The sequence below is a fragment of the Strix aluco genome, chromosome 1, assembly GCF_031877795.1.
Source record: "Strix aluco isolate bStrAlu1 chromosome 1, bStrAlu1.hap1, whole genome shotgun sequence".
In the NCBI taxonomy this organism is placed as follows: domain Eukaryota; kingdom Metazoa; phylum Chordata; class Aves; order Strigiformes; family Strigidae; genus Strix; species Strix aluco.
This window is the reverse complement of record NC_133931.1, coordinates 109,003,307-109,017,664: the sequence shown is the minus strand read 5'-3', so window position 1 is coordinate 109,017,664 and position 14,358 is coordinate 109,003,307. Positions and strand designations below refer to the sequence as shown.

Below are 14,358 nucleotides of genomic sequence, written 5' to 3'. Positions count from 1 at the left end.
GGGTGGGTGACAAGGCAGGGATGGAGCTGATGGTTCGGGGGGTTCACTCGAAATAACAAGCCTGTGCAGTTCTCAGACCCTACAGCCCTGCGTGTCCCTTTGCCCTGGTGTCCCACTTTGTTCAAATGCTCCAAACGCACAGGGCTTTATATTTTTAAAAAACTATTTAATTCCTTTATTTTTATTTTAAAATTTCTTTTATTTTTCTTTTTTATTTTTCGTTATTTCTATTTCTTCTTTCCTCACCTTTCACCCCCTTTTTTTGCCCCCTCCTTTCTCTTTTTTTTCTTTTTTCTTTTTTACGTTTCTGGTTTAATTTTTTGTTTATTTTCCTTTATCAAATTATTTTTTATTTACTTGTTTATTTTAATATTTATTTATTAGCAGTTGGTGGGGGGGTGTGTTAGTTTCTTTTACGTTTTTAGTTTAATTTTCGTTGCTCCCTCCCTCTGTGGCGCCCACAGCCCGGCTGAGGCGGGGGGCGGGGCCACGCCAGTGACGGGCTGCGCCCGCGCGCGCCGGAGGCGGTGGCGGTGACAAGATGGCGGCGGGGCCGGGCGGCGGGGCGCTGCGGCGGGCGCAGCTGGTGCTGGGGCACCTCGCCGGTTCCCCCCCGGGGCCCGGGGCCGGGGTGCGGGCCGCGCCCTGCGGGAGCCGCGCCGGCGTCTCGCCGCGGGCCGCCAGCCCCGACGATGTGGTGGTGGTGCACGGGCGGAGGACCGCCATCGGCCGCGCCAAGCGCGGCGGCTTCAAGGTACGGCCCGGGGAGGCCCTGCCCGCCTGCCCCCCTCCCGGCGACACTGCGGCCGCCCTGCCCGCCTCCCCCCTCTGCGGCTGGGCGGCCCGCTCCCCGCCGCTTGCAGACCCCCCCCCGAGGGTGCTGGGTCGGGCCCCCCCCCCTCCCCCAGGCATTGAGGCCCCCCCAGCTGCTGAGCACCCCCACGGGCAGTTGGGGACCCCCCCCGCTTGCCTCCCCTCCACACGCACCCGGGTGCTGGGCCTGCTCGCTGCCTCCCCAGCCACAGCCGAGGAGCGGGGCTCTGCTTTATAAACGGTCTAAAAGACATTTTCTGATGGTTTTGATGTCAGGGGATGCGTGGCCCAGGTGCGGCAGGACCACTGGCATCCCCCAAAAAAGCCAGGCAATGCACCGACAAGTTTCCCAGCTCCCCATAAAGCCTGGGGTAGGTCTCTACCACGCTGCTGTTAGGTGCTGTGGTCGAACAGAGCAACCGCTCAGAAAAGCAGCATCTCCCTCGCCTGCCCAGCTCGCTCCTTGGCGTGGACGTGCCACCCTTCTCCTGGAGTGGCCTTTTTCTCACTGGGTGGCAATCGCAGAGCCCTGGGGTTCTGACTGAGGCACGAACATGGTGCCAGGATCATTGCTTGTCATCCTTCAAAATAGGTCTCCTTGTGCTGGTGGTGCTTCCCACCAGCTGAGGGGTCAACCTTGTTTCTTTCACAAATGGAGGGACTCCACTTGCTAAGTCTTGTCATACAACTCACTGTAGTTGTTTTGTTTTGAAGGCCCTACAAAGTGTGCTCATATGAAACCGAGCTAGGTAAGAGTGCAGTGTGTTATAGCCTCGAAAGGTACCTGGGGTAAGAACGTGCAGAGTAATAATGCTTTTGTAAAAAAACGACAACCATCGAGAGCTGAGAGGTGGAGTAAAGCTGCCTGAGCATCGTACACTAGCCCTCTGAAGTAGTCTGAGGGTGAACTGGTGACAGGGCAGTTACTGGTGTTCACTGAGTAGTGCTACTCCCCTGTGCTTTTAGGATACTACACCTGATGAATTGTTGTCTGCCGTTATGACGGCTGTCCTTCAAGATGTCAATCTTCGTCCTGAGGCCCTGGGAGACATCTGTGTGGGTGAGTGAACAACCTCTGTCTGGACTTGAAACTCCTGGTCTGGATAGCTGTCTGGGGCAGGTTGCTCCTGGTGTCCCATGGGACACTTGCAAGTATCGTGGGGTTGGAAGGGGTTAGTGCGTAGCGTTAGGTTTATGAAATCAGTGCGTCCTTCACGACTGTTCTGTCACATGGCGGGGCTCTGATCTGGGTGCTGGATGATACCAAGCTGCAGTGATGTTAACGTCCCTTCGGTGCCTGTGGCAGATAGCGAGGAAAATGCAACCGTTTGACTGGAATCGTATCTTTGCACTCAGGAAACGTGCTGCAGCCTGGAGCTGGTGCTTTGATTGCAAGAGTTGCACAGTTTCTAAGGTAAACTTTCAACCAGATCGAGGTTCTTCCTCTCCTTCTCGGGACTTGGCTACAGAGCAGCACTGAGTCAGAGGTTGTGATGAGGCTCATGCGCTCCCAGGAAGTTACAGCCAATCACCTTTTGCCTAGAAATTAGACTTTGATCGAGTGTTTGGAGGACACTGATGGCAAAGGGACAGGGAGGCAGAGGTGAGGCTGTTTAATCCATTTGTGCTGCCTGTGTTGAGCCTCTGAACGAGAGATCTTGTTTTGTGGGCTCCCAGCTGCACCTGCTGCTTCTCCGTCCTGCAAGGCTGTGCTGCTCTCGGCTCTGCATGGTCCCAAAACCATGGAGTTGTCTCAAGGCTTTCTGTTCATTTTGTGGAGTTGGTGGTCGATGGCTCATACTGAGCTGGATTCCAGTTTCCAAATAGTTCAGCCAGTGTCTATTGCCGAGTGATGTTTGCCTGTGTAAATCAGCATACAACCGCCACTTTGGAGAGGTGCAGCCACAGGCCACTAGTAATGACGAATGTTGCAGAGCTTGTCAGTATTTCTGGCCCTGATTAGACCTCAGGAACTAGGCAGATGAGAGGGCCCTGGTTACGGAGGATCTGTACCTGTGGGGAAACAGCACTCAGAGCCGCTTGCAAATCAAGTGTGGAAATTATCTATGAACTTTGCTTTCTCTTGGTGCAGGACTAAATAGGTCAACAAATGTATAAAGGGATCTGTCTTGAACTTGAGGGTTAAAGTTTAACCAAGTGGCTTAATGCTCTCATTAGAGGTTTGGTTTGTTGTGTGGTATTTGTCACTGAGTCTGTGCCAACGCTGTCTTATTTTCTAGTGGTATTCCAGAGTCGGTGCCGTGCTCGAGTGTGAACCGGCAGTGCTCCTCTGGGCTACAGGCCATTATCAATATAGCTGGTAAGTGTTAGGGGCGCTTGGATTGGAGTCAATGCCTGGCCTGCCCCAAGTGCTTGTTTCTCCTGTCCTCAAATCTCTCAGAGCAGTAAAAAAGTGATAATGTTTTCTGCTGTTAGGAACTTTCAGTGTGTTGTTGGCTGAATGCTTTTATATCCTCCAGTGGCCGAGTTTACCCCTAGAGAAGTAACTTGGTTTTCTGGGGTTGATTCTACCATCACTTCCACATCAGGCACCTTCTAGAAGGGTCGCTCCTGTCCTCTCTGGTTGTGTGTCAGGTCACGGTTGGTCTTCATCAGCTCCTTGACCTGGCTTACGTTCTGGCAGGCAGTAGGGCAGAGGGATTGCCCCATTTGGCTGTGGTATGTGCCTCAGGTGTGCATGAAACTGCAGCTGGAATGGAAGTGCTTTTGCTCCTAATGATAGTAAGAGTGTTTATGCACTGCTGTTACAGGTGGCATCCGAAATGGATCCTATGACATTGGCTTGGCCTGTGGGTAAGAAAGTCTTTCTATGGTACTTGCTTAGGCTTCCTGAAGGTAGCACCCTGTCCCTCTGCAATAGTTCTGTGTGAGGAATTAGAAATCCCTTCCAACCAGCTCTGTTCCCCTCAAGGAAATAGATGCTGTCCTCATTTGACAAATGAGTGAATAAAATTAGGACCTAAATTTAAGTGGTGGAATGCAATTTGTGTATTTCCAGAAGCTGCTGAGTACTTTTGCAGAAAATTGGGTCATCTTAAAGGGTCTGAGAGAGGGTGCTTGAAAGTCCTTTAATTCCCCTGGAAGTTTTGGTCTTGGTGACATGTCTGCTGGGGTTGCAATAAGAGGCTGAGTATCTCTTAGAAGCAAGCAAAAAGCCTGTTTTATTAGGGTCCTCTGGCCCTGCTGTAGGATGCCACTTGTGTGCAGAGCTCTGACAGCCTGCCATAATTAGCTTTATAACTAATCTCCAGTTAACTAGTGTCTTAGAAGACTAGCAGCTATCTTGGATAAAGAAATTAATATCTTACCCATGCTAATAACTGTTCTACAGACTTACAGATGTTCTGCAATGGACAGGCATGCTGTTCTTTGCTTCAGCCCTAATGTCATAAGAAGCATTTATTTTTTTAGAGGGTTATGTAAATGTTAGGTTGGCTTTGGAGAAATACTAGTGACCACATACACGTTCACTTCAGAAAAATGAATTAAAACAAAGTATTCAGTAATCCTGAGTCAAAAATGTTGGGTTTCTCTATACCTTGGTAACTCTTAAGTCTTTCTTGACTTATTACTATACACAGTCATGTGGTAGTCCTTAGGAAAATGTTTATATTTACAGCTTCTCAACACCTGCGTGTACCTGGTTGAGCAAGAGCTGATGTTGAGAACGCCCTTCCCTTCTTTAGACTGCTGTGAAAGAAACAGCTCAGCAAGACAGGCATGTTCCTCAGATGGAGGCAGAGCACTTGGTGTTCACGGGGAATGCTTGTGCTTGAACACGTGGTGCTTTTCACTCGTTCCCTTTAAAACACTCGTTTCAAGAGTTGCTTGGCCGTGTCCACCAGAATGATACGCTTAATGGTACTGAAAGGCTCAAAGGGTTTGGCATCCAGCCTTTGCACCTTTGGGTGTGCAAACCACTGGGTTTCATAGTGGGAAGTTTTCTGGCCTCTACTCTGCAGGGTCCTCCATGAAGACTTAAAATCCATAAGTTACAAATAGTTTTTGTGACTTGGGTTTATCCCAAGTCATGCTCTGCCCCTGAGTGGAATCTCCCACTCCGTAGGCGGAGGGGTACTGAATGACAACACAAAACGCAGTAGCTGTGGTTTGCTCTTACTTAAAACCTGATTCTATACCTTTCTTCAGGGAGTAGATGCAGCTGAAGTCAAGTAATGTAGTGTCCCGTGTTAGAGTTAGTAAGTGCCATCTGGAATTTAAACTATAAGCCTGGTGAAAAACCTTATTTTCTGCTTGTCTTGCGTTTTCCAGCAATAGTTTCTGTGTTACTTACTTTTCATGAGTGTATTTGTGTGGTGCAGAGTAGAATTCAAACCCTCTTCCCATCGTAGGCTTCATGGTTTAGGCTGACTTTACAAAAGCTCACTAGTCTTAAGTGGTGGCTGTGTATTTCTGCAGTAAATTTGGATATCTTTAATCTGTTAACTCATTTGTAGGTCAAAGACTGCAGCCTCTGGGATCCATGTCTTAAATTCTTTCTGTTGTGAAATACAAATGGCGTAACTCACTGAAGTCTCTTTGTCATGGTTTGCTTAATGCTTTTCTTCCTGTTCTTAAGCTGTAAGTGGCATTTTTATGGATGTTGACAATCCTGCTGGAAACTCCAGTCCTAGGACCTTAGGTTTCTTGTTATGTTTGGGGACAAAAGTGCCAGAATCGTTAGTAATTCCTTCCTAGCTGTGGAAACCCAAGAAATGAACTGTTGACGTTGGTATCCTGTTCTTAGTGAAACAAGGACCAATTTAATCTAGAAATCAGTTTTCATTTCATGGTAGTTCTTATATTGATGATTGCAGAACTGCCTCAGCCAGTTCGTAGTTATTAGCTGGTGATAGGAAGGCGTGTTGTCAAGATGCTGAGTTTCCATCAGTCTCAATGGAGCAATTATCACAAATGTAGTATGAAGGCACTGGTTGCAAATTCAAATTTTTCCTGTGTTTAGTGTGGAAACGATGTCCCTCAGAAGTGCAAATAACCCTGGTGATATCAGCTCCAGTTTGATGGAAAACAGTAAAGCTCGAGATTGCCTTATTCCTATGGGGTAAGTGTTTCCTCTTCCAAAGTTTAAGGCTTTTCTAGATGGTCTGTCTCCTCAGTGACCTCAAATCAACCTGAATGCAGTGAGCTTGGATGTGTATGTGTTGGCATCCTCCTTGCTTGTGGTAGAAAATTAATTGTGTGAAGTCAGCGACTGATGAAAGGTTTCCTTGTCTTATGTCTTGAGCTTAATGAGCAAAAACTTGAGGGAGGGATTTGAACCTTGCTTTGGTTCGTGATTTGGTTCAGGATCTGCTTCTGCCAAGCCATTCTAGATCGAGAAGGCAGCAGTTAGCTTTGAGACTGAAGCCACTGCTCAAACCTTGTGTTGCCAACTCCAGCTCCATTAGCTGTGTTGTTGGATTAATTCTGTGATTTCTGTTTTCCCCAGAATAACCTCAGAAAATGTGGCAGAGAAGTTTGGAGTTTCCCGAAAGAAGCAAGATGCCTTTGCCTTGGCTTCCCAACAAAAGTAAATGTGGTTTTTGTATATATTTTTTTAACCTTTAAGTTAAGGAATAAATACAGATAGAAAATGCACTGCTACTTCCCAAGAGTGGTTAAGTGCAGCCTTCGTGCTGCCTTCCAAACCTTAATAGTGAGTAAAGAAGCTTGAGGTGGTCAGAGCGAAGAGCGGTGCGTGTCTGGGCTGTGTGGTAAGGAAACCCGAGTCCAGAGCTGGACTGGGGACTGATCTAGTGCACGTATCACCAGGCACGCGAGCCTTGAGCAGCGAGCGCCCCTGTGTTCTTCAGCATCCAAAGGATACAATGGTCTCTGAGAGGTTTCTGAAATGAGTGCATGGTGCGGTGTTTTCATAGTGGCTTTGGCTCAGTATCGTTTGAAACTGAACACGGGAGTGGCAGCAGAACAAATCTTTCCTAAGAGGCAGTATTTACATGTAGCTGTTTCTAGAGAACTGCCGAGCCTGTGAGAAGAGTGCCTTGTCTTGGCTGCAGGTGTTTGGCTCCAAGTGAGTCCAATCCTAACTCTAATAACCTTCCTCTTAGGTTGAGTTGCTGCCAAAGTCAGCTGACCCCGGAATCCATGGGGCTGCACTGGCAGTCCAGTGGCAGGTGATACGTTATAGTTGCTGCCATCAAAGAGTTAAACTGACTTTCAGAGCTCTGTTTAAGCATCACCCCGGTCCAATTATTTATCTAATACAGGAAGCCACTGCCCCGGCCAGTTAACCTTTAAATTCTGGCCCTGCTTCTTAGGGAACTTGGCATGCCAGCCTTTCTCACTGACACCGAACTGATAACGCAAAAGGGTATGTGAACACGATCCTCGCCTCTCGCATGAGGAAGGGGGTGATTTTCTGGCCTCGGTCTCAGGATGTCTGCAGAGTTACTGATCTGTCCTTCAGCACTAACTCTTGCTTACCTGGGAGTATTAAATATTTTCATTTCATTAGTAAAAGTGTAAAATGGTGAGGGGGTAAAACAAGCTTTCAGTCTCCAGGTCGTATTCCCTGTAAAGGGTGCTCTGCTGCTGGAAGGTGAATCTTCTAAATCAGCTCTACTGTGGAGGCTTCTAAAATACATTGTTGATAGGAAAGATTAAAACTACGTGCCCTGAGCTAATTCTAATTTAGCTATTTTCATTCTGCCTACTTAGATCAGTGTGGTCATGTCAGTTGTTCCCTACTGCTGTCTCAGGGATCAGACCCAATCTTCGCTGCACCTTTACTGCTAAATTAAGTGATACCCTTCTAGGTAGTCACGGTGAACTGTGCAACATACTTTGCAGTAACTTTGGGTTGAAAGATTACATTTAAACACCACAAGATTATACCTGAAGCCTGTGGTCTAAAGCTCAACTTGTCTTTAGTAGGACAAAACCAGGAATGAGTGAAACTTTAGCTGTTCCCTAACTTGTCAGAAATTACTAGCATTATGTGGAGGCTTAGCTCCTTTCCCCTGTTGTACTGCAAAACTAAGAATTGATGTTTGAACATTAGGATTCATTTAGTTTCTTGCAGTTGTGATGTGGCTGTACCACTGGACAAGTACAGCTTCGTGCTGTGGGCTGGTGGTGGTCAGTCAGTCACAAATGTGTTGATGGGAACAGAATGGGGATCTTGCTCCAAAGTGTGTGATCCTGTGACCCAGGTTTGGGGAGAATGCCCATAATGTTAGTGATATATTTCCCGTAACATAGAGTTAAGAAGTTTGTCTTCTCATGAATGGAAATAAGTATTCATCTGTCATCTTGTCCACTGCTCAGCGATGATGTACCTGTGTACCAAGTCGCACCTTAGTTCATTCCCTTACTAACTGGTTTCCTTGCCATTAGTTCTCTTGCAATTCACCTCCAGAATATTTTAACCTTTCATGCTCTTCTTTAACAGAGCAGCAAAAGCTCAGCAGATGGGGCTGTTTAAAACAGAGATTGTTCCAGTGAAGACCACTGTTCTAGATAATCAGGGCAACCAAAAAACAATCACCGTGCACCAAGATGAAGGGATTAGGCCCTCCACGACCCTGGAAGGCTTGGCAAAGCTGAAGCCTGCCTTCAAAGAGGATGGTAGCACTACAGCAGGTCAGCTCTCTTGTTATATTTGTGTTGTTCCTGCAGTTTACCTGCCTTGTAACAGAATGTGCTTAGACAAAAAAGGTGTTAATAGATCTCTTCTGACAGGTAATGCCAGCCAGGTCAGTGATGGAGCAGCTGCTGTTCTCCTGGCAAAACGCTCAAAAGCAGCGCAGCTGGGACTCCCAGTCCTGGGGGTGCTTAGGTCCTTTGCTGTGGTTGGAGTCCCACCCGACCTCATGGGCATAGGACCTGCCTATGCAATCCCTGTAGCTGTGGAGAAGGCGGGTAAGAACTTGGCACAAGGCAAATCAGACTCTGTGGACTGAAATTTAGCGTGTGCGGCTATCAGCCATAGGAACAGTGAACTTAAATTCAAATCCTTAAAGAGATCCCAGCCGGGATTATTGTAATGCTCTTCACTTGTACTTGTGTATAAATTGTCATTCACTCACCGTTGAGAAGCTCAGGATTAAATCCCTGCACAGTCTCAGCAGTTCACACGTGGCAAGTGATTCCGTGTTCGTTTGGTGCTGTTTTCCTTAATATGAGGAGCATGTGGGTTTTGTGTTTGGGTTTTAGGTTTTTTTCTTTACAATTCTGGTATCTGACCAGCGGAACAGGCTTTTCTTGGGGTTTTTATCACACTCATCAGGTTAAATGGCTTTTATAGCTGATGATTACTGTTGTGTCCATTTGTCATTGCTATGGTTGTGTGCTCACCTATAGTTTTGCCTTTCAGTCTTGAAATACCCTTCAATCTTTGATCTCTCTGCAAAGAAATCACGTTTGATCTAAGGAAAATTGTCAAACTCAGTGACACAATACCACAAACTGTGGCTTTTTGCAGTCTTTAGACGTTGTACGTAAACATGTGTACAAGTATAGACTCCCCACATGGAGCCAAAGTCACCCTCTTTTTGTCATTAGTGGAGTAGAACTGGAATTCACAAAGGGAGGCTGTGAGTGAATTATTCTTTGATATAGTCATAAGGCAAAAATATCTCCTAAATCCTGATTTTCCTGAACCGTAGGTCTGACTCTGAATGACATTGATATATATGAAATTAATGAAGCCTTTGCAAGCCAGGTGAGTGAACATCCTGTCTGAGTTGCTACATTGCTCGGTAGCCGAGTATATTTCAGATTGGTCTCCAAATTAAGATTTGAACTTGTTCCACATGTTACATCTTCAGACAAATGTTAATAACGTGTGCAGACTGTATTCCCTTTCCTTCAAACAAAAATAAGCAGGGCATTGCTTATACAGCTTAATATTTAAAACAATGGAAAAATGGGTCCACTGAATGTAATCTTTACTATCGTATCCTCGTACCAACTTGCAAAATCTGTTTCACAAGGGCTGTAATTTGTTACTGGGTGGTATCGGTGTGAGTGTGTTGGCAGTCCTTCATGAAAAGTAGAAACTTCACTGCCGTGTCTCCCACAAATCTCTGACATGCCTGTCAGAAAGTACATGGGCTCAGTTTGAGATGAAGTTGACAGGCTTAGCGCTCTTCTGTGTGCTTGGGATTTGTAAAGTAGTTCCACCCCTTTCCCCTGGGAAAGGTGGTCTAACTGGAGTCAGGCCCCCAAGTACTAACCACCTAACGCCTTAAGAGAGCTGACACAACGATGCGGAGTTTGTGTAATAATAAACATAGCTTGAGCTAAATTCATTTTAAGCACAAATCTTTTGAAGTCCCTAGAGCTGCCTGGGATGGTTTGCTGTCCCTCTTCATATACAGATGAGATCACCAGCCTCCCCTGCAGTCCTCTTAGCTCTCCACTGCAGGAGAGCTGAGAACTAATGGAGGTGAGAGCATCTCCATGAACCCATTCCCTCTGTCTTTCTAGGCTGTGTACTGTGTTGAAAAGCTGGGCATTCCCATGGAGAAGGTCAACCCCCTGGGAGGAGCAATAGCACTTGGACACCCACTGGGCTGCACTGGTGCTCGTCAAGTGGTGACTTTGCTCAATGAATTGAAGCGCAGAGGGAGAAGGTGAGCACTGAGGAACAGTATTAGCCTCCATGCCTTATGCGTGTGTAAGTAACGTAGGCGCGGAAGTAACCATCAGTTTGGGTGAAGCTTTCTCCATCCCTTCGATAGCTTTGTGTGTGAATTCCCCGTGGCTCTCTGCGGGGAGGGCTGTGCAGTGTCTCGCTGCCCATGAACACAGAGTCCCTGCTGGTCCCTGGTGGTGCAGGGCCCCGGGGTAGATGCCTCCCGCGCGCAGCGTTAGAGCAGCGTGTCCGTGGTGGGAGCTCTGCAGGGCTGGGCTGCATCCAGCTTTGCGAGGGTTTGGTCTCTGCTCAGCACTCGGGCTCTTCCTGACGTATGGAAGAAACCCCGTAGCTGCAGCTGGCTGGTTCTGCCACTGCTCCCGTCGGGGCTGGCACATAACAACGTCACTGGACTTGCACCCCAGGACGAGCTGTGCCCTGGCCCAGAGGGGAGGGTAACAGTGATGGGAAGCTGTTAAATACCAAGCCAATCAGGCAAAAACTCTAAACCACCTCAAACTGAAGTGGAAGAACTCACTCTGAAGTCAGGCTTTCTGCTCTTTTTCTACAAACCCTACTGCATGTCATCTGACTATTCAAATTTGCCTCGAACTTTTACATGGCAAAGCCATGTGAAGGGCAGTGGCAGGAGGCAGGAAAGGAAGTTTCATCCTCAACCCATCTGAATCAGAGCAGTTCTAGCTTGACCCTGCTGCTGGAGTGGCTGAGGCCGGTGGCTAAGGAGCTTGCTTTTGGCGCACTGCTCCTCTCCACAAAGCAGGCAGAGAGAAACGTGTGTCCCCGTGCTCTGCAAACACCACCCCGCAAGAACTCCAGGGCACCAGGACCTGCTCTGGAGTCAGAATCTCTTGGTGACACAGGAAAGCAGTGGGTAGCTCAAATTTATGGTACTCTTTGTTGTGCCAGATGATCTAAACCTGGTCTGTCTTTTTCTTAATTCCATGTGTTTTTTTTGTTTCAGAGCCTACGGTGTTGTGTCAATGTGCATTGGAACTGGCATGGGCGCTGCGGCAGTATTTGAGTACCCAGGGAACTAAACTTCAGTGCACTGACGAAACCACACAACAGCTAATTCTCTGCCTTCTCTAGTAACAGCAAATGATTTGCACTGTGAAATCAATTGGATTCAGGGATTCGCTACTAGATCTACAAATTTTAGGCACAAATTATGAAGCAGAGTAAATAATACAGATCTACTAAGCAGTTGAGAAAATACAAAACTGGTATTTGCTTCAGAGTTAAAAAGCATCCTGACATGAGAAGAGAAATCAGTTCAGCTGAAGTTCAACTACAGGCCCTTGTGTGGTGATTATGAATGAATGTTTCTAGTTTAATCAATCCCTTTATTCTGTGAATATTATCAGAGAGAAGTAGCTCATGGTACAGTGTTTTTATATGACAAATTGTCTAAAAGGGTTGCTCAGAACAAAAATATCAGTGCACATGAAAAGGCCTTTCCAGGGTTTTCTTGAAAGATTTCACCATCTTTCAAGAAGTCTAGAACAGCTTGTTTTGAAAGCAGTGCAAAGACTTGACATCATTTCCTTCACAACTGTGCCTGTCCTATCCTCGTCATAAATTGGCTATATCTTAAATTGTCGCTGTGCTGGGGGATGTGCTGTAGCTTTCTACTTTTAACCAGGCTGCTCTGATGCCTCCAGCGGGGGAAGATGGAAGGACGAGAATGTAACTTACACAGGAGGTGCCTGAATAGAACTGTTCTGCTGAATTGCCAGGAGCCAGGGATTTGAAGGTGGATGTTCCATCTTTTACAGCACGTTTCTAGTTATCAGCTTGTGTGACTCCAACTTAGAGGACAAGCTTATGCTTAATAATATTTACTTAGCTAATGCGAAACATGTTTCAGCATTACTCTTACTGCAGGCACTACCTGACCATCAGTGACACCTCAGTACTTCTATGCACTAATACAAATGTGTATTTCATCTTGTAAGGTTCTCCCTTATCTGTTCTCTCTCTTAGGAGCAGAAAGATTACTGAAACTGAGAGCTAACGGCTTGAAAAAGAAATGTACTCGTGATCTTTGACATGTTAGAAAAGTTTAAATTTGTAACACAGACTGAGGTTCTTTGTCCTGACTCTTGTTTTTGCACTCAGCAATACAATTGGGTTCTTGGAATATATTTGTTTTCTTTTTGTGATGCTTGTTAGTTGAAGGTCAGGATTGGTTAGTGCTATTTGATGTTCTCACATTCCTGTGCTGTAGCCTGTTTCACTCTCCCAGCTGTCACGCATGCTGTATTTTAGAGCAAGAAGATTAGATTATTTAGAGAGGGCAGAGAGGTATTAGCATCTTTGAGGGTCCTTTTTTTCACACTGAAGTTCCCGTGTGTAAAAGGAGTTCTCAGTCCTAGTGCAAGTCTGTTTTAAACTAGGCAGAAGGCAGCTATCGTGCTTTTCTTCTCCTCAAGTGTGGATTGCAGCCCCCTCCTCCCCACACACACCGCCTTTAACAAAAACCTTTTATATGATGGGAGTGGAAAACTTAACAGGCTCAGAAGTGGGAATTTCTGTGACCTTTAGCTAAAGTAATACTAAAAACATTTAAAGAGAAGTGTGAGTAAATGGGAACCATGTGAGGGGAAAGAATTAAAAGGAAGAAGGGTTCCTCCCTCTGTAGCTGAAGGGGATATTCTCAGTACCCAAGCATGATGAAACATGCAGGTTGGTAATTTTCCAAGGAGTCCAGGGAAAGTTGGCTCTTCCCCTTTTCACGTAAGGCACTGAGAAAACAGGCCGGGAATACTGTCCTATTCACTAATTCTTGCTTTTTATTATGTGTCAATGTCCATTTTAATCTCAAACAAATAAGGCAAAACAAAAGCTACTTTTTAAGGTATGAACAGTCGTTAATTGTAATTTGAGTCATACTGTGATATGGGAAGGGTTTTGGTCTAGCTGTTACCAAAGCTGCTTTGCAATTTAAACCCAGTTATTTTGCAGAGCCTGGTTCAGTGGGTAATGGTAAGCTTATCACGGTAATAAAAGTACTAGCACAGAATGAGGTTATGACTGTTTTCTTTAAAGTACCATGAGCTTTTTTTTCCTCATAACTTAAATTTCATTCTGCTAAAATTCCAGTCCATATTAAAACAACTGAAGTAGACAAAAATACAGGCTCCACTGATGGCACATCTGCATCTGACCCATTACCTTGACATTTGTTCCACATAGTTTTGCTTAAATTAAATACAGGTCTTCATACTTCCCATCATATGTTCCTCGTCCCCTGAGCTGCAGCTTGCAAGGCTTCTCTCCCAGCATTCCGGTAATGGTCACGATAGTTTCGTATTCAATGTCACTCCTAAAATGCAGAGCAGAAGGACAGTTCAGTTACAGCTAGATGCGATTCTGTGTTTTAAGATGAGATTTGTTACTTTGCAGAGGAAAAGGGGGAGAATGGTGCCCTAAGGCCCTAAGACATAAACCGCTCCTGGTCACAAGCACTGGTCTCTAACATTAGTGTCGAGTCTGTGGGTAGCCATTCACTGCGGTGTCACCTCCCACGGCTACATACAGGGTGTTTGAAAAGAGTGGTCCAGTCTGTACCTGAAGTGAAGACATTGGATTATTAACTTCACGTTTGAAAGAAGAACTTGAATCTCTTGTGAAATTCTATTTTAGTTAAATAAATAAAATGAAGGCGTGCTGGGGGATAGTGTTTGGGAGCAAATGCCTGCACTGCCTTGATGTGAAAACTCCTCCCTGTGACAGACAGAGTTTGAAACGGAAAAGTTTCTGTCAACTCCCCTAAGACAAGGGGCAGTCAGTGGAGTCCTGGTTGTAAATGAACATCAAGAAGCTTACAGCAAGCATAGTTTTGCATTAAGTGGAAGTCTTGCAGCGTAATTTGCCTAAGGCTAATGCTACCCAAACGCTCCTGA

General features: G+C 46.1%; 2 protein-coding genes across 2 annotated transcripts in view; one reads left to right on the top strand and one right to left on the bottom strand.

Moving 5' to 3' along the window:
* The first annotated feature begins 131 nt into the window (after positions 1–131).
* On the top strand, positions 132–13,475 carry ACAA1 (acetyl-CoA acyltransferase 1). Its single transcript, XM_074830814.1, has 12 exons — positions 132–754; positions 1,780–1,873; positions 2,170–2,227; positions 3,054–3,133; positions 3,585–3,627; positions 5,798–5,896; positions 6,284–6,364; positions 8,246–8,436; positions 8,536–8,715; positions 9,462–9,517; positions 10,285–10,430; positions 11,415–13,475. Exons 1-12 carry the CDS (start codon positions 542–544, stop codon positions 11,488–11,490), a joined length of 1,317 nt encoding a protein of 438 aa, XP_074686915.1. The 5' UTR covers positions 132–541; the 3' UTR covers positions 11,491–13,475.
* DLEC1 (DLEC1 cilia and flagella associated protein) overlaps positions 13,475–14,358 on the bottom strand; it is a 42,853-nt gene continuing 41,969 nt past the window's right edge. The window contains exon 37 of the mRNA XM_074830737.1: positions 13,475–13,778. Coding sequence (XP_074686838.1) covers positions 13,655–13,778 — 124 coding nt within the window. The 3' untranslated portion in view covers positions 13,475–13,654. The remainder of the gene's footprint in view (positions 13,779–14,358) is intronic.

Excerpts from the sequence above, each read along its gene's own strand:
- ACAA1 (XM_074830814.1), top strand. The coding sequence starts at position 542 with ATGGCGGCGGGGCCGGGCGGCGGGGCGCTGCGGCGGGCGCAGCTGGTG. Across the intron at positions 755-1,779 it reads CCAAGCGCGGCGGCTTCAAG|GATACTACACCTGATGAATT; the intron begins GTACGGCCCGGG and ends CTGTGCTTTTAG. Across the intron at positions 6,365-8,245 it reads GCCTTGGCTTCCCAACAAAA|AGCAGCAAAAGCTCAGCAGA; the intron begins GTAAATGTGGTT and ends CTTCTTTAACAG.